Raw genomic sequence first — 23,645 nt, forward strand, 5'->3', positions numbered from 1 at the left:
CATTTCAAACCGCTCAATAAGTATTTTTTAATCAGTTCTAAATACATATGAACTAAAACGATTTATAAAAAAGGTAATGGCAAGCACTTTTATTCAAGATGTATAGAAGACATCACTTCTTCACATTCAGAAATGCTTTCTGTGCTTTTCTTTGGGCAAATTCATCGTCAACAACAGAAGAATCAAGCAACTTTGCCCAGGGGGACTTGGAGTAGGCCCCCTTAAAATCGTAGGCCTATGCCAACTGGCCTCACTGCCCCCTTCCTCTGCTCAGCCCTGCATTTAGCCTAGTCATATTGACTCTGACTGCCAGTGCATCTTTTCCAGCCCTACCTGGAAATACTAGGGCTTGAGCCTGGGAACTTCTGCATGCAAAACATTGGTTCTACCACTGAACAATGCCTCCTCCCTCAAATGACTTACTTATTTAACTGCACTTGGACTTTTGCACTCAAGCCGTCCTGGGGTGTGTGAGAGCTCACTGTATTATTTAAGAACACTTTCCCACACAAAAACATCAGGCTCAAAGGTGAAGTTCAGCAAGCACGGGCCAGCAACCTGACTCCTCCATCAGCTTCGTCAAAACCAACTTCCATTTGTCTTCTTCCCTGCCCAAGAGCTGGCTCCTGCAGTGACTATTCCACACGGTCAATATGTGGCTTCATTATACAACAATATCAAAGAGACAGTATCTGGATTTCTTTGTTTTCTTCTTACCTCCATATCCCTTTTCCTTTCTGTATTGAACTCATTAGACTGCAGGACATTGTTTAAAAGAGCGAATCTCCTTGAGTGGATTGCCAAAACAACAGTGCATAAATGCAGTGAATAAACAAGTATATATCAAAATGCCCAAGAGGGTGGGGGGAAATAACAGATTGCAATGAGAGAAGCATATCAGATTCCTACCTGAAGTGGCAGAGGGATCATAGGAGCTCCTGTCCTTCCTACTTGTTCTGAAGGTCTGAAGGTCCTTCTCCCTGTACGTTCCGAATCCTTCAAAAGTCCTCCTTTTGCTTCCGCTCCCGTCATTGTCCCGCTTTTCGCTCAAGGAATTAATCTCGCCAAACACGTCCAAGGACTCAGATCTTGTACTGCTCTCATTGTTCCCAGAGTACCTCTTCATGCACGAGTCAACGGGATCGTTACTCAAGTCGCCTTTATCCTTACTCTGCACCCACTGTTGGGTGTCAGAGAGTGACAACGTAGACAAGGTATCCACTTCAAAATTGCTCTTGGAACCTTTGTGCCCGGTTTCACAATGCTGGTGCTTCTGTTTCTCTTTATGCTTGCTTTTCTCATTCAGCAAGGAGAGGTCTTTGTCTGAGACATTTAATCTGTCGCTTACTGAATGGCTGGAGAAGCCGGTGGACTTGCTAACAAAGAGACTGCTCAAGTCATCATGAGCCCCCAATATCCGCTCGTCCTTGTGTTTGTGCTTATGTTTGTGTTTCCTTTTGTGGAGTCGGCCGCTGGGTATGTTTGTCCCTGCAACCTTTGGAGAGGTCAATGAAGAATGCACATCCCCAAGGCCCATCCCTACTGGTGTTTGGAGATGGACACCATGCTTCATTTTATGCTTGGCAGTATTGGGCATCTTCATGTGAGAACTAGCATGGAACTGGGGAGGGGGCACGGTAGGCCTCATAAATGGAGAAGCTGCTCCAAGTGTGTGGGACAAGTACAAAGGAGCTGGGTACTGACTGTAGTAACCAAGATTCATCATAGGCATTGATGTGTAAGGCATTCCATAGGGTGCATAGTAACTCCCACTGGGAATAGGGTAACCAAACCCTTGTAAGAAAGGCACCTTCGTCATGGTGTCATTGGTTTTGGCAGGTCTACCACGCTTCTTCTTAGACTTCATGTCAGAGGTCCTGCGAAGATATAGCAATGGGTCATACTGGATATATGGCACAGGGTAATAGTGATCGAAGTTAATCCTAAAAATGCTGGGATATGGATTTTCGTGGTAAAACGTGTAGCTCCTGTGAGAAATCCTGAAAACTTGGAACTTGCTGATGAGCTCTTCCAGATCCGCCAGAAACTGGAGGTCGTCTCTGTTCTGCAAGTTTTTCCTCTTCCTCTTGTGCTTTGGTTTTTTCATAGTCTCATGAGAGAGAAAGTTATCAACAATTAGATGCTTCTGCCGGTGACTATGCCTGTTCTTAGTGCTGGTGTCAGACTGAATGGCCTCCGGATTGTCCAGGCTGCAAAAATCGAACGAATATCTTCGACGAGATTCTGAAGTCTTCTCCGCTTGGTCGGAAGTACTGTTGTTGTCAGTACCGATCCCACTATCACTTGGTATGGTTTCCTCACTATGGGACTCACTCACCGGAGACAGTGTGACTTCCTTTAGGGAGCCTATATCACAAAGGTGGGAAGGAGAATTTGCCATGAGCCTGGGTGGGGACAACTTCCAAGTCCCACCATGTATCCCTTTCTGAGTTTTTGTGGGAAGAGCGCTTATGGGCTGTAGATTTGGCATAGTCTTTAACTCTGAAAAATTTGTTTCAGTGCTGGCGGGGCTAAGGTTGCCATTAGACCCCACTAACTGAGTCGAAAGAGGATGAAGAACTGCTGGTGATGATGCCACGAGCGACTGCAAGGTGCAAGGCACTGCTGGGTTTTCTGGCTGGCTGGATACAGGCCTCAAATGCTTGATGGCTGTTTTAGGTTCTTCCATTGGGGGCTGCAACTCAGATCTTGGCTTCCTTCCCCTTTTCTTGCCAATGTAGATAGTCCCTCTCTTGCTCACATTTATTTGCTTCCCTAGTCTGGCATCAATGGTTGGAGCCCCCGTACTAGCTGGTGGCTGAGTTTTTGTTTTCAAAGCAATGCTACTAGAGCAGGATAAGATCTGGCTCAAAAGGTTCTTCCTCTTGAGGGTCTTCATTTTGTTGATGGTCTTGATGGTCTTCTTATCCAACACACCAAGCTTGCCAACCTTTTTGTGAAATTTCAGCTCACTGATAGAATTATCTTCTCCTGGAGCCATTTGGGCTAGCTTCACCAAGTTCCGTCGCCTCTTCCTTTTTTTCGTACCGGGAAATTCCCGATTGATTGGACTGACGGGGCTGGTGGACGTTCCTTCGTGGATGGTTTCGACAGTGAGCAAAGGTTGTTTCTTTGGTCTCCCCCTTTTCTTCTTGATGGGAGTAATCACAGTAAGACTGTCTGTATTGGTGTACAGAGGACTGGATGGAGTTATGGGATAAGCTGAAGGAGGTTCTACCATCAGTTTCTCAGAGGGGCCTAGTGAAGGTTCCCGGAGCAGATTTTTAGGTTTGCTGCAAGTCCACCTTCGTTTTGCGGAAAACTTCGGATGCTGAACTTCTGCTTGCTTGCTGGGTGTGGGGATACCATTTGTCATTGAAGCAGATGTCACAACTGTGGACTTTCTGAGTCTGGTAGCATTGTTTGTGGGTGACTTATTGATTATCTCATTGTTTTCCACTGGTGCCAGGGGAGACTCACTCTCAGTAGCTTTCATTTGCTTTGTGACTCGTAGATCTTTCTTACACAGCTCTGCTTGTGAGTTAGTCCTACTGGCAACATCACTGCTCACAGAATGTCCAGAAGGTGGGATTTTCTCTGTGACGTTCCTGTCAACAGCCATTTTTGCAGACTGCCGTTTCTTCCTTTTGTGGCCAGGCGGCTCCACTGTTGATGTCTTAATTGGGATAGTAATTCGTACATGACTAGCATCATTTTCAGAACTGCTGGCAGAGTTCGGGCTTTGCCTGGGGGGCGACAGTTTGGTTGCATGGGATTCCTTTTTCCCTTCCATGTTGTCATGGGGTTTGGCTTCAAATGACTTCTGAGCACTCTTCACCCATTCTATGTCTGCGTTTTGGATAGATTGGTTAATTAAGTCTTTCTTACTGGACTTTTTCTTTGTGCTGCCAGTGGGTTGATCGAGGGCTTCCATTTGTCCCCCTCCCTCTTGACTCACTAGCGGTGAAAAGCCATTGCAATCAGAAAGATTGTTAGGCTGGGAAGTTACCCCGAGAGAATTTGACCCCGAGACTGCACTGCATATGGCATGGTCTTTGTTATTAGCACTTGGCAACTGACCCCATGTGTTGCTGGCATTGGATTTCTTAGCTTGGGACTTGCTGAAAGATACTGTGGGCTCCAAAGCAAGGATCTTGGTGGAACTAGTAACTTCTCGATTTGGCTCTGGGGCAATGAAGCAGGTTTGGGAGGCTGATCCAGATTCGGAACTCATCGACCAGTCAAGATGATGCTGGTTGTTGCTTTTTTGCTGGTGCCGTGATTTTAAGGTGTCACTGGTGAAGTCCTGTTGCAGGCCTGGATCATAGTGCACAGCAGAATGCTTTTGCAGCCTTTCATAGACCTGGGAAGGAGGAGAAGTGAAAATGTTATCTCTTCTGTACCCCCAAAACATCAGGAAATTCCTCCCTTCCCCTTGCAGTTGAACAATATAATAATTTTCATCTGCTTTTTACACCAACGTTGCTACGTTTCTATTCTAAACAGAAATCAACAAGTATTGCAAGGATCCTTGAAAGTAAACAAAAACACATGGATGCTGACTTCATACGAGTAGAGTAGGAGATCAGCTACTTCTGTAGGGTATTGTTCATTAAGAAAGCACCACACGTCGGAATGATTTGTGAGCTTTTTGGGGTAAGAGGTTCTCCATTTCTCCTTCACACAAAGGATTTTCTTGGTTGTGGGAGTAATGCACAGCTATCCTAGGGCATGTCTACACCAGGGGGGTGGAGGGGGAGGATCTCGTGATATGCTAATCGCAAGATCCTCCCCCTCAGTCTACACATGGCATGCAATGTCTTGGGAGAAAGGGGATGTCATGGACGCCATTTTGTTTTTGTTTTATCGAAAATGAGCACAGGAGCACTCCAGCGATAAAGGTATTTATTTATTTTTAGAAAAAAAACTACTCCTGCTCCCCCCACCCCACCCCCGATTGGCACGGAACTCCTGAGGAGCTCTGTGCCCCGTGCCTGGCTCCTTGCGGTTACTTGTGAGGAGCCGGGACAAACCGGGATAGCTGCCCACACGTCCTGCAGTCTCGGGATCATCCCAGGACCGCAGGAAAAACCAGGACATTTTAAGCACTCTTCAAAGACTTAAAAGGTTGTCACACAGAGGACGGCCAGGATCTCTTCTCGATCCTCCCATAGTGCAGGTCATGGAATAACGGGCTCAAGTTAAAGGAAGCCAGATTCCAGCTGGACATCAAGAAAAACTTCCTGACTGTTAGAGCAGTACGACAATGGAACCAGTTACCTAGGGAGGTTGTGGGCTCTTCCACACTAGAGGTCTTCAAGAGGCAGCTGGACAACCATCTGTCAGTGATGCTTTAGGGTGGATTCTTGCATTGAGCAAGGGGTTGGACTCGATGCCCTTCCAACTCTGCTATTCTATGATTCTATGAAGGGTAGCACAGCTGAGTAAGCATAGCTTCCATTCCAGGTATGGGACCTAGATGACTTATTTGTGTGTTGGCTAAGGAGAGTATGAAGATACAGAAGCGTCAGGCGGATATTTCCATGGGCATGGCAGTATACCTTTGGGACCTATGTACCTGCAGAACTATAATTGCTAATATTCAGAGTAAAAACTGTGTACATTTCGTTCTTCCAGGCAGCTGGACAACCATCTGTCAGGGATGCTTTAGGGTGGATTCCTGCATTGAGCAGGGGATTGGACTCGATGGCCTTGTAGGCCCCTTCCAACTCTGCTATTCTATGATTCTATGTAGGGTAATATCCTGGGGAAATGCAGGGATCGTCCCTCCCTGCTCCCAGGATCCCCTGTGCATCATGTGGACACACAGGGACAATCCCGGGCCGAACTCGGGGATATCGCCCCATCTTGACAAGCCTCTAGATTTCCCTTCTTTCTCTCTTCTTCCACCAACCCATGCAAGCCCTCACTGGTTGCACTACATGCATACATCGGGAGACACTGCCATAAGCATTTCTTTTCTAGATGGACATGATGGGCTTTGCCAAGTCATGCTGTCTTTTACAGATTCAGGAATTTCCTGACTATTGAACATGTTTTAAGCACGACTGCTTTCTGGATGTTGGTGTGGATGTGTTTTGGCAGGCCCAGTTTCTGAAGGTTTTCTGTACAGTTTTTTGATGTGATGCTCGTGACCGATGTGACTAATGGAATAATTGTGACCTTTTCCTGCTGCTGCTGCTGCTGCTGCTGCTATTATTATTATTATTATTATTATTATTATTATTATTATTATTATTATTATTATTATCCTCCTCCACTCTTCTCCTTGAGACCACTGCTCTTAAGACCCTCACCTGAGTTTTCAGGATTGCACATTCTGGGAAGGAGAAGAAAAATCCTCCCACATGTTTCCCTGCTGCATAGTAACTACAAATCCTTTGGTTTGGAGCAGGTCGGGTTTCATTAACTGCAACTGATATGTGTAGCCTGTTGACACAACATGACCGGCAAAGCAAGCTGAAAGAAACACACTCGGGGGGGTGTTTTGCCCAAAGTACATCCATCTAGCTCTTTGCCTGATCTCATTGCTCCAAATGTTTTGGCTTTACTTTGCGCCCTGCCAGGTGAGCTCTAATGTCAAAAGCAAGGGAGAGGCAACCTGGTGCCCTCCAGATGTTTTGGACTGAAACTCGTAATCCCTGATCATTGGCCATAATGGAGATCATTCATTTATTGGTTACACTTATATCCCATTTTTTCCCAAGGAGACAAAGGCAGCATACACAACCCAACTCCTCTCCATTTTATCCGCACAACAATCCTGTGAGTTAGTTATTCTGAGAGTCAGTGATTGGCTTCACAGCCAACCAGTGAGCGTCCTGGCTGAGTGGCGTCTAGAACCCGGATCTCCCCAGTTGCAGTTCATCACTCAAAATAACTGTGCCACCCCAGCTCTCAGTTGTACTCCAAAATATCTGGAGGGCACCAACTTGCCCAGCCCTGGTCAGAAGTCAGAGGGAAGAACAAATGCAAAGCATCAGCCACCATGCCAAGGGAATGACAGAGTCAAAGGGAGGAGGAAGAGACAGGTAAGTTAAGCTGTCACTCCCTCCTTCCTTTGACTCTCCAGAACACCCACAAAACACCAACCAGCTCATTGGTCAAAACATGTTTATACGGCTGCCATGACCTATTTTATCTCATGTACAACACTTTGTTAGAAAGCACTATATCAATTATTATTGATGATGATGATGATGATGATGGTGAAGATAATGAAGCCATTTGGAATAGCACAGTGGCTAAATCACTGAACCTGCAATCAGGAAGTCCCATGTTCAAATCTCACCACTGACATATCTCTTAGCCTCAGCCCTTCTCAATAAGGGGGTAGCGATAGCTGCTGTACAGGGCTTGCTGTAAGGATTATAAGATAATAAGTGAGGTGCGAAGTGCTCTGAAACTTGTGCTATATAAATATAAATACATCATCATCATCATCATCATCATCATCATCATCACCACCACCACCATCATCATCTTAGTCCAATGCTAGAAAAACAACAACCTTGATTCACTTTAACTTCGGCCACCGCTAGACCTAAGGTTTATCCTGGGATCATCCAGGGTTCGCCCCTGCCTGAGCACTGGATCCCCTGTGTGTCACCTAGGTGAACAGGTTTGACCCCTGGACGATCCAGGGATAAACCTTCGGTCTAGCTGTGGCCTTCACTATTTGTGCGGGTATCTATAACATTTAAAGTAGCAGTAAAGTGTTTCCCTCTGGCTGGACCATGAAGCAACAAATAACTTGTGAGGTGATGGGAACAGCAATAAAGGAAATCTGCTAAACCAACGACCAGGACCTCAGCATATTGGCCTGACAAGACAAAACGCCATCTTACACTGTGTGTGGAGTATGTCTGCTGCTACGGCTGCTGCTGGCTGAAGGTTCAAGCCTTTGTTTGGGTGGGAGGTCTGCCAGATCGGGATCTGATTATGGTTTGCAGTCATGGTTTGCAATCATGGTTCAGGAATAACAGCAAACTATGGTTTGACCACAAAGCCAGGAAGTAATCTATGAAGCCCCACATGTAAGGCTGTCAGACAGAGGAGGGCCAGGATCTCTTCTTGATCCTCCCAGAGTGCAGGACACGGAATAACGGGATCAAGTTAAAGGAAGCCAGATTCCAGCTGGACATCAGGAAAAACTTCCTGACTGTTAGAGCAGTACGACAATGGAATCAGTTGCCTGGTGAGGTTGTGGGCTCTCCCACACTGGAGGCCTTCAAGAGGCAGCTGGACAACCACCTGTCAGGGATGCTTTAGGGTGGATTCCTGCATTGAGCAGAGAGTTGGACTCGATGGCCTTATAGGCCCCTTCCAACTCTACGATTCTATGATTCCTGCATTGAGCAGGGGGTTGGACTCGATGGCCTTGTAGGCCCCTTCCAACTCTGCTATTCTATGATTCTATGATTCTAAGGGGAGGAGGAAAGAGGTGGGGAAGGAGGAAATACACAAGCCTATGGCTCTTTCATGATCCTCTAAACCATGGTTAGAGGTTTGTCTGAATTCAGTCGCCATGCTTTCCTTGCTTGAGTGCAGTCCTTCCAATTGCCTTGTTAGCTGAAGCTTGGTGACCGTTTAACAATGGACTACCATGGCAAATGTTATCAGCCTAACCTTTCTAATTCCTCAATGTAGCTCCCAAGCAGGAAACCTCACTTGTTGCAAAATTTTGGTTGCAACTCTACTCACAGGACGAGCTCAACATGCTAGTAAATGATCATTTACACCAGGATTGCAACAACGTTTTCAGCTCCAAGGGCTACATGTGACGTCCAGTTGGGGGTTGCACACACACTTATACACACACATAATACACATCCCAGCAATCATGATACAGATTTCAATTTTCTCACTGATAGCATCAGAGGAGGAAGAGTGATTTATGTTGGGGAAAGGAATTTGGCAGCAGAAGGGGGAAGTCATGGGAGAGGGGTGTGTGCATATGGCCGCTGGGGCATGGCATGTGCACATCTATTCTGTTTATTTATTTATTACACTTACATACCACCCCCATAGCCAGGGCTCTCTGGGCGGTTTACAGAAATTCTAAAATTAAGATAAAAACAAATATACAAAATTTAAAATTCTAAAACAGAGAACATACACACATAAAGCATTAAAAACTGTTTAAAAAACTAAACATGTGGGTGATTAAGATGTGCCGCCATATGCCTGGGCAAAGAGGAAAGTCAACCTGGCGCCGGAAAGATAGCAGCGTTGGCGCCAGGCGAGCCTCGTCAGGGAGATCGTTCCAAAGTCTGGGGGCCACCACCAAAAAGGCCTTGTCCCTCGTTGCCACACTCCAAGCCTCTCCAAGTACTACTCCAAGTACTCCATTGATTAGCTTAATGCTTCAAACTTTAAGCAACTTGCCTAATCAACCTGTATTCAGGGTTTTTCTTTCTCTCTCCCTGTTCAAGCAACACGGACAGCTGTGTCATCGATATATACCAACCAAAATGAGGTTACTCTGTAATCCAGAGATCAAGCATGTAAACAAGAGACTGCAAAACAAGTTCTACGTGCTGTTTGTTTTTGTTTTTTAAAAAAAAAGGAAGGAGGGATATCAGCTCCTAACCTGTAAGTAACCCCTCTCTCTCTAATTCCAAAATCCACCTTCTCGAAGAAGCTTCACCCAGATTGCTCGATAAAAAACTGGCTCAGAAATCAAAGTTAATACTTCAATGCTCTCTTCTTTAAAGCATTAGGCGATCCATCTGCAAAAATGGTTCCTCAAGTGTAATTCCCTATTAAGAATCCTTATCTGGATAGATAAGCAGCTGTTTCTCAAGCCACTAATTGCTGTCTGCTGTGATTTTAAAACATTTGCACCAATGTGCTTGTCATTTTCATATTCTAATCACCCTGAATCTTGGAAGGGGGAAAATAAAAATAAAAAACACATATCACTGATTCTTTCTCTGGGTTAATTAGCACAGGCTCTTTGCAGAAAGTATTAAAGGGTAAACAGAAACTTGATCAGTAAGTTTCATCATCTTTTTTTTTTTTAAGTGTTAGGAGCAGATGGATGGAGACTGGGCAGTGCATGTAAATACAGACTATGTATATAAAACATGCCCTCCATATTAGGGCCAAAACAGACATTACTTTCAATCTGTATCCAGCAGCTAAGTCTTTTTAAATTTTTACTCTAGAGTAGTAGGAGGATCTGGATCAGGACCTGTCTACATGGCAAGGTTCTTTTAGGAAGGAAAGGAACCTCTCGTGCAAGCACTGAGTTATTACTGACTCTTGGAGGGATACCAGCTTTCGCTGACGTTTTCTTGGCAGGCCTTATAGCGGGGTGGTTTGCCGTTGCCTTCCCTGGCCATTATTACCTTTCCCCCAGCTAGCTGGTACTTATTTTACCAACCTCGGGAGGATGGAAGTCTGAGTCGACCCGAGCCGGCTGCCTGAAACCAGCTTCCGCTGGGATCGAACTCAGGCCGTGGGGAGAGTTTCAGCTGCAGAAACTGCTGCTTTACCGCTCTGCGCCACACGAGGCTCAAGGTTCTTTTACGATCTGGAATACCCCACCTTCCACACCTATTCTAGAATAAAAATGCTAGATACTGATTTAATGTAATGTCTTTACTTTCTTTTGAAGCCTTAAAACACACACACAAGCACAAGAACAAAGAAGAAGGCTTTTCTACATGGGTGATGTAATGCAGCCTGAAATTGTAAAGTTCAGAACCACGGCTGAAATGCTATCCCAGTTGCCACTTCCTCCTTCCTTCCTAAAAGGAAACTATTTAAAGGTCTCTGAGAGGGTCTTAGCTCTTAAAATTGCTGCAAGTCCAGGAACAGGAGAGGCAAAACAGACAGCCTGATGGTAGGGTGACCCTATGAAAAGGAGGACAGGGCTTCTGTATCTTTAACAATTACATAGAAAAGGGACGTTCAGCAGGTGTCATTTCAGCAGCACCTGGTGAAATTCCCTCTTCATCACAACAGTTCAAGCTGCAGGAGCCCTGCCCTCCTTTGTATCTGGTCACTTTAATAGAGCTCCTGCAGCTTGAACTGTTGTGATGAAGAGGGAATTTCACCAGGTGCTGCGTGCATACAAATGACACCTGCTGAAAGTCCCTTTTCTATACGGGAGCCCTTAAAGATACAGGAGCCCTGTCCTCCTTTTCATATGGTCACCATACTGATGGTCCTGAGAAAAACATATCGAATGGTGCTGAGTTCAGAAGAGTATGATTTCAGCCACTAACACAATAAGAGGCAGTGATTTCGTGACGCCCATGCCTGAGGCCACAGAACTGTGGCATGATCGCATCTGTAGTTTTGTTATCTGAGAAGTCCCCTTCCACCACTTCTACTCACATGTATACACTTCTTTTTTCTAATACAGGAGCCAAACCCCACTAGGAAACAAACTAGCTACATTTCTCTGTGGCAAAATGGCTACCAGCAAAAGGTGGTATTAATTTTCAACACAACACAGGTTACAAATGCACAAAACAATCCTATTCATAATGGAAATACGTCCCATTAGATCAGCTTCCCAACATGGCATCTTCCTTGTTACTACAACTCCCATTATTGTGGAAACTCCCATTATTGTGGAAATTGTAGTCCAATGTATCTGAAAGGCACCAGGTTGGGGAAGGGTACGTTATGTTCAATGAGGCTTATTCAATGATAAGTGTGCGTAAGACTGCAGCCTAAGCAGCTATATTTCCAGGATCAATCACTCTGATGACCAGCAGCTTGCTTCCTTTATCAGAAGCAGAAAGGGGTTTTTTTGTAAGTCCAACTCTGACTCCTTCCCACATTGGACATAAGCAGGCATTTCAAGTTAAAGGAAGCCAGATTCCAGCTGGACATCAGGAAAAACTTCCTGACTGTTAGAGCAGTACGACAATGGAACCAGTTACCTAGGAAGGTTGTGGGCTCTCCCACACTAGAGGCCTTCAAGAAGCAGCTGGACAACCATCTGTCAGGGATGCTTTAGGGTGGATTCCTGCATTGAGCAGGGGGTTGGACTCGATGGCCTTGTAGGCCCCTTCCAACTCTGCTATTCTATGATTCTATGATACAAGGGGGGCAACACCCCACTTTAAATGGCGGTGTGGGGCCCATACAAACTGTGGATGTTCTCTGTGACTGAGCTGGGTCTTCAGGAGTTTCATACATCTCTGCCTGGAAGAGTGTTCGATGTATGTTGAACTGTGGGAAGAACTGTGAGTTTTGGTTTCTGTTTCGTTTCGAACTGCTTTTATTCGATTTTTAGCCTAATATTAATGAATTTGGTTTTCTTGCAGTAGGTCTGGCTGGTTTCCCTCCTTCCAGCCCCAGTGTTTTCCATCTCTAGGCATGTTTTCTTCACCATCAGGCTGGCCATCTTCAGAGGCCTGTATCAGGAGCAGAGTCTGGGAAAACTCAGAACAATAGAATTCTTCTGTCAGCTTTCACAAAGGGCCCGTCACTGCTGACATAACAAATCCATTTAAATATTGTGGCCGAGAGCAACACGGTTTGGCGGTTTGGTTTCGGGGCAGCTGTGTGAGAAACATCAGAGCTTAAATACAGTACAACGGCCCTACTGACAAAAACGTGACCCTTCCCACACCAAGTGAATAACCCTCGTTTGAACAAAGCGGCAATGCCAAGGCACTTCAAATGGCCTTCAAGTGCCATTTAGAAACGACAAAGTCTTGCCACTGACACAGATGCAAAGAGGTTGCAGCGACCCACAGAGGGCTCACTTCTCTACCGACGCAATTTTATAGCATAGGCCATTTCATAACTCCGCACGTGAATCTGGCCATGTTCCCTAACAATGGATTAGTGTGAACACAGCTTCTATGGGGAGCCCTGTAACTCCAAGGGTTTAAACTATCTGCACATGACACTATGGACATGTGCAGATACCATGTTACCTATCTCTATTTATCAAGTGACCTGGGCAAATGCCCTATCCGGAATAAAGCTTTTACTCTGAATATTAGCACTTGGAGTTCTGCAGGTACATAGGTCCCAAAGGTATACTGCCATGCCCATGGAAATATCCACCTGACGCTTCTGTATCTTCATACTCTCCTTAGCCAACACACAAATAAGTCATCTAGGTCCCATACCTGGAATGGAAGCTACGCTTACTCAGCTGTGCTACCCTTCATAGAATCATAGAATAGCAGAGTTGGAAGGGGCCCACAAGGCCATCGAGTCCAACCCCCTGCTCAATGCAGGAATCTACCCTAAAGCATCCCTGACAGATGCTTGTCCAGCTGCCTCTTGAAGGCCTCTAGGGTGGGAGAGCCCACAACCTCCCTAGGTAACTGATTCCATTGTCGTACTGCTCTAACAGTCAGAAAGTTTTTCCTGATGTCCAGTGGGAATCTGGCTTCCTTTAACTTGAGCCCGTTATTCCGTGTCCTGCACCACTGGTGGGGCTTGAGGAGCGTCTCCTCATTCCTTCCCCCACACCTGCAACAACCCTCCCACGGACAGGCAAGCCGAGCGCGGAGTAGAGCATCCGTGTTTACAGTGTTTAATAAATAAATGAATAAAAATAATGTCCTTTATGATTGAGTATTAAATAAATTTTCGCCTTCAAAAAATAATAATTCCCTGGGTGCACACCTATGATCTCCACATCCCCATCCTATACCAGCTCACCTTTACCATGTTGACTTGCATAGGGTGACCATATGGAAAGGAGGACAGGGCTCCTGTATCTTTAACAGTTGTATTGAAAAGGGAATTTCAGGAGGGGTCATTTATTTATTTATTTATTTATTTCATTTTTATACTGCCCAAAAGCCGAAGCTCTCTGGGTGGTTCACAAAAATTAAAACCATAATAAAACAACCAACAGGTTAAAAACACAAATACAAAATACAGTATAAAAAGCATATATTTGTATATATGGAGAACCTGGTGAAAATTCCTCTTTATCACAACAGTTAACGCTGCAGGAGCCCTGCCCTCTTTTGTATCTCGTCACAGGAGGCAGGGCTCCTGCAATTTTAACTGTTGTGGTGATGAGGGAATATCACCAGGTGCTGCATGCATACAAATGGCACCTGCTGAAATTCCCTTTTCTATGCAACTGTTAAAGATACAGGAGCCCTGTCCTCCTTTTCATAGGGTCACCCTAGACTTGCTGCTATGCCTTTAATGACAGCTTGATTTTCAGATATTAGCAGGTGGCTGGGGAATGTTGGGACTTTTTTCTGTCTGAACATGCATAGGGTTGCACCCTGAACTGTTGTTTTATGGTTGTATTTCTGATTATGTTTTAATGGATTGTACAGCACCCAGGAATTCTAAACAGAGTGAAGGATGGTGTAAAAATGCTTCAAACAAACAATCCATTTACTTTTGTAAACCGCCCAGAAAGCTTTGGCTATGGGGCGGTATATAAATGTAATAAATAAATAAATAAATAAATAAATCTCCAGGTCGTGAAAAGTTTTACCTCCAGAATTCGGCGGACCAAACAGACGTTCTTAAAGGCAAAGGAGCAGATCAGATTAGCCTTTTTTTTCTGGGTAGGTGGCAGCTCTAAGTATACATTATAATTTGCAGCCAAATTCTCTTTATAAAAGAGAACTGCTTTAAAGCTGCTTTATGCATTTATTCTGTTTCCTTGCTTTGGTTTCATTTTATCATTTGATGGATTATTATTTTTTGCCGGGGGGTGGGGGGTGGGAGTGAGGGGGCAGATTTGGATTTGAAAACGCAAATATAAATATGAAGGTGAACAAATCTACCCTTGAAACGTTCAGAAGACACATTTTGGATGTTCATTAATATTAACAACTTTTGAACTGTGCATTTGTACCCTTCCGAGAAATTCAGTAATGTTAGTTTGTGTTTGAACATGTGTGCGGGAGCCTTTGATCATTGTGCGATATTCTATGGTGTTCACTTATATTCAGTAGTTTGTTTGTATTTGTTCATTTGCATTTTGTTCAACTCTGGAATTTAGGAAGACAGGTTTCCAGGATGTTGAAGGCTGCTTACAGTCAAAGACTCAACAGGTTGCAGCAACAGGCAGCTGGCTTTTATAATGCTGGGCAGCAAATAAGATAAAGAAAAACATACGTCCCTGAGACCAGGGCCTCAGTAGAATCCACCATGCCTGGGAAGCAGAGCCATGACTGGCAGCCAGAGTAGCTGAATCATGCCAAGCAAACCCCAAATTTGTCCAAGAAGCTTTTCAGAACCCTACCAAGTCTGGGAGACCAAGGGTAGTATCCAGTTTAGTCCTACATAGAGTAAGCCCATTGAAATGAATGAGATCGAAGTTAGTTACAATAGGGTGACCATATGAAAAGGAGGACAGGGGTCCTGTATCTTTAACAGTTGTATTGAAAAGGGAATTTCAGCAGGAGTCGTTTGTATATATGGAGAACCTGGTGAAATTCCTTCTTCATCACAACAGTTAAAGCTGCAGGAGCTATACTCAAGTGACCAGATTCAAGAGAGGGCAGGGCACCTGCAGCTTTAACTGGTGTGATGAAGAGGAAATTTCACCAGGTTCCCCATATATACAAATGACACCTGCAGAAATTCCCTTTTTTTATGCAACTGTTAAAGATACAGGAGCCCTGTCCTCCTTTTCATATGGTCAGCCTAGTTACAACCAACATAAGTCCTTTTAATTTTAACCTTTTAATCTTAACTCTATATAGGACTAACTTTGGCTAATACCCCAAGGTTGATTCATGGATAATTTAACTGATGATGGACCGATACAGGTACCATTGTAGTGTTCTGCTACAGTAATCCCTGGTTGCTCCCCTGATACATTACAGTTTGCCTTGGTGCAAGGTACATTGACTAAACCTTATCTACTTTTTGCATGGCATGGGAGGCCACAGGAGTGGGCCATGCATTTCAGAACCCCAAATCGCAGCTATACCCATTAAAATAATCCTATGGCAACTTGTGAGGAAGACTATACCAACTCTTCTTTATAGTGAGTCTTTGCCTTCTGTAGAATCTCTTGTGCTTCTCCTATGAACAACAACAACGACAACGACAAAATCACTGGTTCAGAGCTTTACTCAGTAGGGCAGGGTAACTCCTGTATCAACGACTGCAGTTTCTGCTCTGCCGCTTCCATGACAAAATAAACAGAAAGAACTTGTGTGTATCATAAACCTGCTACGCTTACTGAATGCAAGTTCTCTAGGGGGATCTTTCCAAGTACTTTTGTACATAGCGAAACTTGTATTTGCTGGTGTGAAAGAAAAGGATAGAGCTATGGCAAATGTTGCAAACATCGAAAACGTGGCTCAGCCTGTGTAAATATTTAAACAACGGGTGTATAAAATAGGAGCTCAGGAAAGGAGACTTTGTGCGAAAGAAAAGAAGGATCTGAGTTAATCTTTCATAAACCAAACCTTCAGTTGCTTCTTCACCACACCACACACAAACGTCTGTCCAAATTTCAGCTAAGAGTCGTTACTAAAGGGAAACCGTTTGACAACTGAGCCAAATGTGGCCAGTATTCCCCACCACTTCATGAATATATGAAACTGACGTGGATTCCATAGAAGTCAATTACACTGAATGCTCATTAGTTCATATTAGTTCAGAAAATTTCGCTCACCAAGTTTGCCATGGTGCCAGGATTTCCTCCTAGCTTTGAAGCTGCACAGGTGGGCCGAGATTGTCCTGTCAGTTCCATGGCAATTCCCGTAACATCCAAAGTTCCAAAATTGGAAGGAAGGTTGTGGGTTGTGTGCAGGGCAGGCCCTATCATCAGGCAGAGTGAAGCAACTGCCTCAGGCAACAGATATCTGGGGTATCAGTAGCTCCCTGACTGTTCTTCTTGAGCCCCCAGACATTCCCATCTGTTGAACTGCCTATGGTGCAGGGCCTGTCCTGGTGACCCTAAGCTACCCTGATGCATGAGATGTGGTAAGGATACTGCTAAGTGCCGGCCCAGTTTACATCTGAACGAGGAATGAGGAGGGGGCACCATCTTGTAATGTCTTGATCCAACCCTGGTTGTGTGGCCGCTATGTGCATGTCCAAGATACAAGGAAAACCTTGGTCACACGGGTTAAATCACTCCCATGCCCTCACTGGCGCTTTCTGATCCAGAACAGAAAATGGGGGCAGTTAAGACAGACAACCGGTTGGCCACTGTGTGAACAAATGTTGGACTAGATAGACCCTTGGTCTGATCCAGCAGGTCTCTCCTTATTTTCTTATGATACCTGCAGAAAACCACATTACGCCAGTCCTTTTCCAGCTTCATTGGCTTCCAGTCCAGGTCTGGGCCCGATTCAAAGTGCTGGTATTAACGTTTAAAGCCCTAAACAGCTTGGGGCCATGTTATCTGAAGGAACGCCTCCTCCCGTATGTACCTGCCCAGACCCTAAGGTCATCCTTAGGGGTCCTTCTCCGCGAGCCCCTGCCAAAGGAAGTGAGGCAGGTGGCTACCAGGAGGAGGGCCTTCTCTGCTGTGGCACCCGGGCTGTGGAATGAGCTCCCTAAGGAGGTTTGCTTGGCACCTACATTATATGCTTTTAGACGCCAGGTGAAGGCCTTTTTATTCTCCCAGTATTTTGTCTATAAATAAATTTTAACTTGGTGTTTTAAATTTGTAATTTTGCATTGCTGCTGTTTTTATCTGGTTGAGCTTTTATATTGTATTTCATATTATGGTTTTATACTGTTGTTTTATACATTGAATGTTTTTAATTTTTGTGAACCGCCCAGAGAGCTCTGGCTATTGGGCGGTGTAGAAATGTAATAAAAATAATAATAATAATAATAATGACATGGCTCTCTGTAAGTGAAACTGACATGGAGCTGGTCCTTTATGAACAACCACTGGGGATGGGCTATATCTCAATGGAAAGGCACATGCTTGCAGAAGGTCTTGGGTTCCATTCCAGTCATCTTCAGTTAAAAGGCCAGGTAGGAGGTAATAGCAGGTAAGACCATCACAGCAGCCCTGAATTCACCTTTAAGCAATATAAGCACGTGCTTAGGGCACCGAGGAAAGTGGGGAGGCACCACAGAGTATTGGTACCATAGCTGTAGCCATCTGATTTTATTTCTGTTGCCCTAGTTATAAGTAATTGGCATATATTACTTGCTGCTATTTAGTGTTAAATAAATATAATAAAAAACAGTTTATATTTAATATAGTTGTGTGTTCCGGCGTGGGGATGGCCTTGAAGAAAACTGAGTTTTTAATCAGGGCTGTGGAGTCGGCACGTAAAACCTCCGACTCCGACTCCTTTATTCATGGCACTTCCGACTCCTTTAATTATATATTGATATAGGAAATAAATTTCCTATATATTTCCTACATCGACTGCGAGCACGCAACTTTTTAGAACCCTAACCTGTTAAAGCTCGGGTCTAAAGGCTATAGCCAAGACAGTCTGGTGTTTATTATTATTATTTATTAAAGAAACCCAAAAATGAAAACAATGAGGTTGTATTTTTATTTATTTATTTAATTGCATTTATATCGCCGCCCCATAGCCGAGTTCTCTGGGCGGTTTATCAAAAGACGACAGAGTATAAAGAAATAGGATATGAAACTATAAAAGAAAATCAGGAACAACTTTCTCTACTAGTTCAAAAATCTAAAGTATATACTTTGATATCAAAGTCAAAACTACAAAAAAGTAAACAACAACAACAATGGAACACCTAAAAGAACTTAACAAATGGCCATTTTAAAAGAAATGAACCCGGTTACGTAAGTAACATAAACCTTTTTCGAGATTAAAGTATCATTTGACTATAAAATCCAAGTGAATATACATATCACAACTCTATATACAATTTAAATTTATTAGGAGTCGGAGCCGGTACATTTTTACCGACTCCGACTCCAGTAACCCAAGAATTGCTTCCGACTCTGACTCCACAGCCCTGTTTTTAATGTCTTATTTCACCTTCCGCACTTATTGAGTCTTAGGCCACAGCTAGACCGAAGGTTTATCATGGGATCATCCAGGGTTCGCCCCTGCCTGAGCACTGGATCCCCTGTGTGTCACCTAGGTGAACAGGTTTGACCCCTGGACGATCCAGGGATAAACCTTAGGTTTAGCTATGGCCTTAATGTCTTGCCAGCTAAGCAATGGAAGGGCTAAGGGGGTACCGTTATTGGGCTGTGCTTAGGGCATCAGCTGGCCTTAATCCGGCCCTGCAGACTCTAGAGAGCTGCTATGCTAGTCAGGGCAGACAATACCAGCCTAGCGGGACAAATAGTCTGACCTGATGCAAGGCAGCTTCCCATGTATTGAATGCGACCCATCTGATTTAGCACAAAAGTCTGAACTGAAGAGCCCAGAAACCGCCTTCTGGATAGAGATGCTTGAGGAATTTGATCTTGATTAATGCCAAGATGAACTGATCTTATGCAGACCTCCCAGGGTCATCTGGGGATTAGAATTTAGTTATCCACCAGATTTTGCAACTCCTGCAAAATACATTAAAATGTTGAAAGTATGCATCTTTTAGAGAAACTTTTAGAAATGTTTAAGTGAAAATACCTTATGTTCTCTCTCTCTCTCTCTCTCTCTCTCTCTCCCACACACACACACACACACACACACTGCGTAAGGGAATGTGTTGTCTGAACTGAGCCTCAGGCCAGATCTACACCAAGCAGAATACAACACTTTAAAAATGGGTTGAAAACGGTATATGTAATGTGTCCTGGGCCTGAACAGTTGTCAAAACCATTATAAACCATTATAAGCAGTAGTGTAGATCCTGCCACAGAGAAACACAGCACACAGTTGTGATGTTTGGGGCTCCTGTCCATTTGCTAACAAAACAGAAATTACAGATAATGGAGCGCTCAATCAAAATGTAAGCCAAAGCAAATGTACTGCCCTGCCTACTTTTATGGCTGTTGCAATCGACAGATAGATATTCTTTTAGAAGCTGTTCAATCTTTAGGGGAGCTGAAATCTATTTTATCTTATCAGTCATTATCAAAGGTTTATCTCTGTCCGTTGGCCTCGATGCATGCAGAGCTTGGAGGGGGACAAGCTCAAATCCCTTGCTGAACAGCATGGCGCAGGAATGGATAGGCAGAATCAGCGGAAATGTGAGTCATCTACTTTTGAGAGCATGTACCACTTTGAAAGTATTGTACACATCCACGGAGTTGCACCACATCTAGGGAAGTTGCGGATATCCAGTCTGAAGCATATCCACCCGCTCAGCCCCCCGGACTGGAGTAATCTTGCATAAATGAATGAGCTGCCATTTTTACAAATTGTGTACCATAAGTGTGTGAGGCAGACCGGGGTGAGTCCATCCACCCCTAGCCACACCCACTGTCCTGGGATTCCTGTTCTTGAAGTCCTTGCTAGACCAGGGATTAGCCCGGGCTAACATCCAGGCTTGCCCCTGTGCGTCCAAATGACACACAGGGGGTCCTGGGCTCAGGCAGGGGTCAACCTTGCCTGGGCCTGGGGTATCTGGCTACAGTTGTAGCCTGGTATTTCCCACGGTCTTGGGCTGAGGCTGAGACCGCGAGCGTGTAGCCCGTTCCTCCGCCGGGAAAAGCGGCGGACGGGACGCAGCGCTCCGCAGGAACGCTGGGCCCATCAGAGCTGGGGGAAGATGAGGGGGGGGGAGTTTGGAGCCAGGGGGGAGATGGGGGGAAGATCGGAGCCAGGGAGAGATGGGGGGGAAGATTGGAGCCAGGGGGAGATGGGGGGAAAGATTGGAGCCGGGGGGAGCTGGGGGGGAAGATTGGAGCTGGGGGGGAGTTGGGGGGGGAAGATTGGAGCCGGGGAAGATGGGGGAATCGGAGATCGCGGGTGGGGGGGAATCGGAGATCGCGGGTGGGGGGGAACATCAGAGCCAGAGCGGGGGGAATCGTGGGGGGAGGAATCAAGGTGGGGGAAAACGGAGCCAGGAGGACATGGGGAAATGGAGCCATGGGGAGAGGGGGGGACATTGGAGCCAGAGCGGGGGGACATCGGAGCCAGGGGGAGCGAGGAACCCTTTTTTTTAAAAAAACAACAACCCTTACCTTTATCGTTGGTGCGCTCCTGCGCACATGGTCCTTTAAAACTAAAATAAAATGGCGGACCCAACGGGTCCTTCCTGCAGCCCGTCGCGTCTCACATGTAGACAGGGGTGACAGCCCACGCTACTTATAGCACGGGCTCGCCCCTCCTGCTGCACGGATTCCAAGGTAGGTCTAGCAAAGCCCTGAGTCACCACAGTTGCTTCATTTCCCCTTGATCATTTCACAAATCATAGGTCGTGATACCACTTTGGCCCTCCCTTAATGCTGCCCTGGGTCAGCTTGCAAGGCAGAGTTCAGATCCACTTACGTTTGACAAAATGGGGACAAGGGATATCTCCTCCCGGCAAACGGCCATTTTCATCTTGGAAATGTCAATCCGCAAAAGCCTAATAAATTGTACCGTTTCTACTCCAAAATGGATTTTTCTCCCTAGCACGAATTCACACGCAATAAAATTTGCAAAATTGCATTTTATTTCAGCACATAAATACACAGAGCCAGGTAGCATCCTGGGGCACAAAAGCCCAGAGATAGAACCACTCCACCGGAAAGCTCTCTGCAGAGAAAATGACGTGAAGGCCCTTTTATGATCTGAGAAATGACTGTTTTTACGGTGTACTAAATAAAACCTACTATTGGAGCTAGAGGTTGGTAATTGAAGATGCTTCTGCTCTTGCTGAGAAGAACTGAGACGGAGTGTCTGGAAATAGTTTGCGGATCGGAGGGCTTTTTCGCTGATAGTGATGGCGGTCAGAGTGAAAAAACCTGCCTGTCCCCATCTACAAGACACAGGTCTTTGTGCAATATGGCCAGAGGTTCACAGACACTACTGGAAAAAAAAATGCTTCTCCACCAGCTCTGGATTCCCATCCCATGGCAGCTGTTGTATGAGATCGGAGCTGGAAAAAATCCCAAACCTTTAAACGTATGTGTGTGTGTTTGTCACCCTCAAATATTTTCAAGGCAACAAGGTTGGTTTTATGTGCGTGTGCAAACCATTCTAAAAACAACAACACCTCCCTACCTTTCACTCTTCGGTGACACTTTTTACATTCCCCTAATTCCTGCCGCTTTTGTCACTCTTTTTAAATATACCTTTAACAGGGCTTCTTCTTTCTCTTTCTTAGGGCTCATCTACACCAAGCAGGATATTCCACTATGAAAGCGGTATATAAAAGGCAGGAACCACACTACTGCTTTATAGCTGTATTGAAGTGCACTGACAACTGTTGGGGCCCATTGACACAGACCATATACTGCTTTCATAGTGCTATATCCTGCTTGGTGTAGATGTGTCATGGGCCCCAACAGTTGTCAGTGCACTTCAATACCGCTCTAAAGCAGTAGTGTGGCTCCTGCCTTTTATATAACGCTTTCATACCGCTTTCATAGTGCAATATCCTGCTTAGTGTAGATGAGCCCTTAGCCTACCAGAGACCATGCAGCAAATGTGCGTATCCTATAGAGGCTATCAGAGTTGTCTACAGCACTTTACAACAAATGCAGTTGCATTGTCCTAATTCCAAAGTTCCAGTGCACAATCCTATAGTGTGGACAGACAGCTTGCACACTGGGATACATTCTGATGTGCATCTAAGCTATGCTCCCTGGTTTGCCATGCCGTAGGGTTGCTGGAAGAACAGAGGTATGGGATGTCAGGGAAATCCGCAATAGATTCAAATTAATTTGTTTTTCTATGAATCTAACTCGTGGATTCCATACTGTACCAGCCTTTTCTAAGTCGTATGGACTTGTGGACCAATCAATCAATAAATAAAAATAAATAAATAAATTTAAGAGAGAAATGGAATGGCCTGATTCGAACGCAATGAAAAACCCAGGGTGTGCTCACTCATTTCTCCTTGGCTCCTGTGGTGAGCAGGAACAGATTAAAAAAATAATAATCCTGGAACTCTGGCTTATCTCTGCCCCACAGGTTCCAACTCTGGGTTGTCAGGTGGCTCATTCACAGTGACCCAGGGTTTGAAAGAAGAACCTTGGATTGCCATTGTTTGCAAAGCAATCCAATGTGTTTTCAAAGGCTAAACTTGTGGTTTTGGAAACATTTCTGTGTGGGGTGGATCGAAGGGGTTTTAATCAATTAGTCCACATGATTACCTGACCAGTCTTTGGAGCTTTAAGTGGAATGTACTCAAACCATGGCTTCAATCTCCAGTTTATGAGGGACATGTGAACTGTGACATGTAGTATAACGTCATGGTTATTGGCCACAAGGAAAGTGAGGAAGCAGTTTGCTTCAAGAGAGAGGAGGAGGTACAAGCTTTTCTAGCTGGCACCTGGTTTGCAAACCATGGCTGGCCGAAAGCTACCATCACATCTGCTCTGAGGCTCAAGGTTGTGATTTGGCTGAAAATGATAACTAACGTGGTACAGACAACTCAGCGATGAAACTGTAATAATTCTCCAGCCAATGTACGGTGAATTCTCACAGCATATGTTACCAATAGACTAGTTTGGGAATGATGCAGAGTTCCATAAACTTTTTATTTCAGCATTTTAGTGATTCCCCTATGAAATCAGCGAGCTAAGAATGGCCTGGTAGGGAGAAAGGGGGAGTAGATAATCCTGCCCAAAAGGTAAAACCATTTAGAGATAAAGTAGG

General features: G+C 44.9%; 1 protein-coding gene across 1 annotated transcript in view; it reads right to left on the reverse strand.

The window, feature by feature from the left end:
- SETBP1 (SET binding protein 1) overlaps positions 1-23,645 on the reverse strand; it is a 316,969-nt gene that overhangs the window by 84,499 nt on the left and 208,825 nt on the right. Inside the window, exon 3 of the mRNA XM_063128296.1 lies at positions 910-4,363. Within this exon, the coding sequence (XP_062984366.1) occupies positions 910-4,363 (3,454 nt within the window). The remainder of the gene's footprint in view (positions 1-909; positions 4,364-23,645) is intronic.

This window comes from Elgaria multicarinata, chromosome 6, assembly GCF_023053635.1.
Source record: "Elgaria multicarinata webbii isolate HBS135686 ecotype San Diego chromosome 6, rElgMul1.1.pri, whole genome shotgun sequence".
NCBI lineage: Eukaryota > Metazoa > Chordata > Lepidosauria > Squamata > Anguidae > Elgaria > Elgaria multicarinata.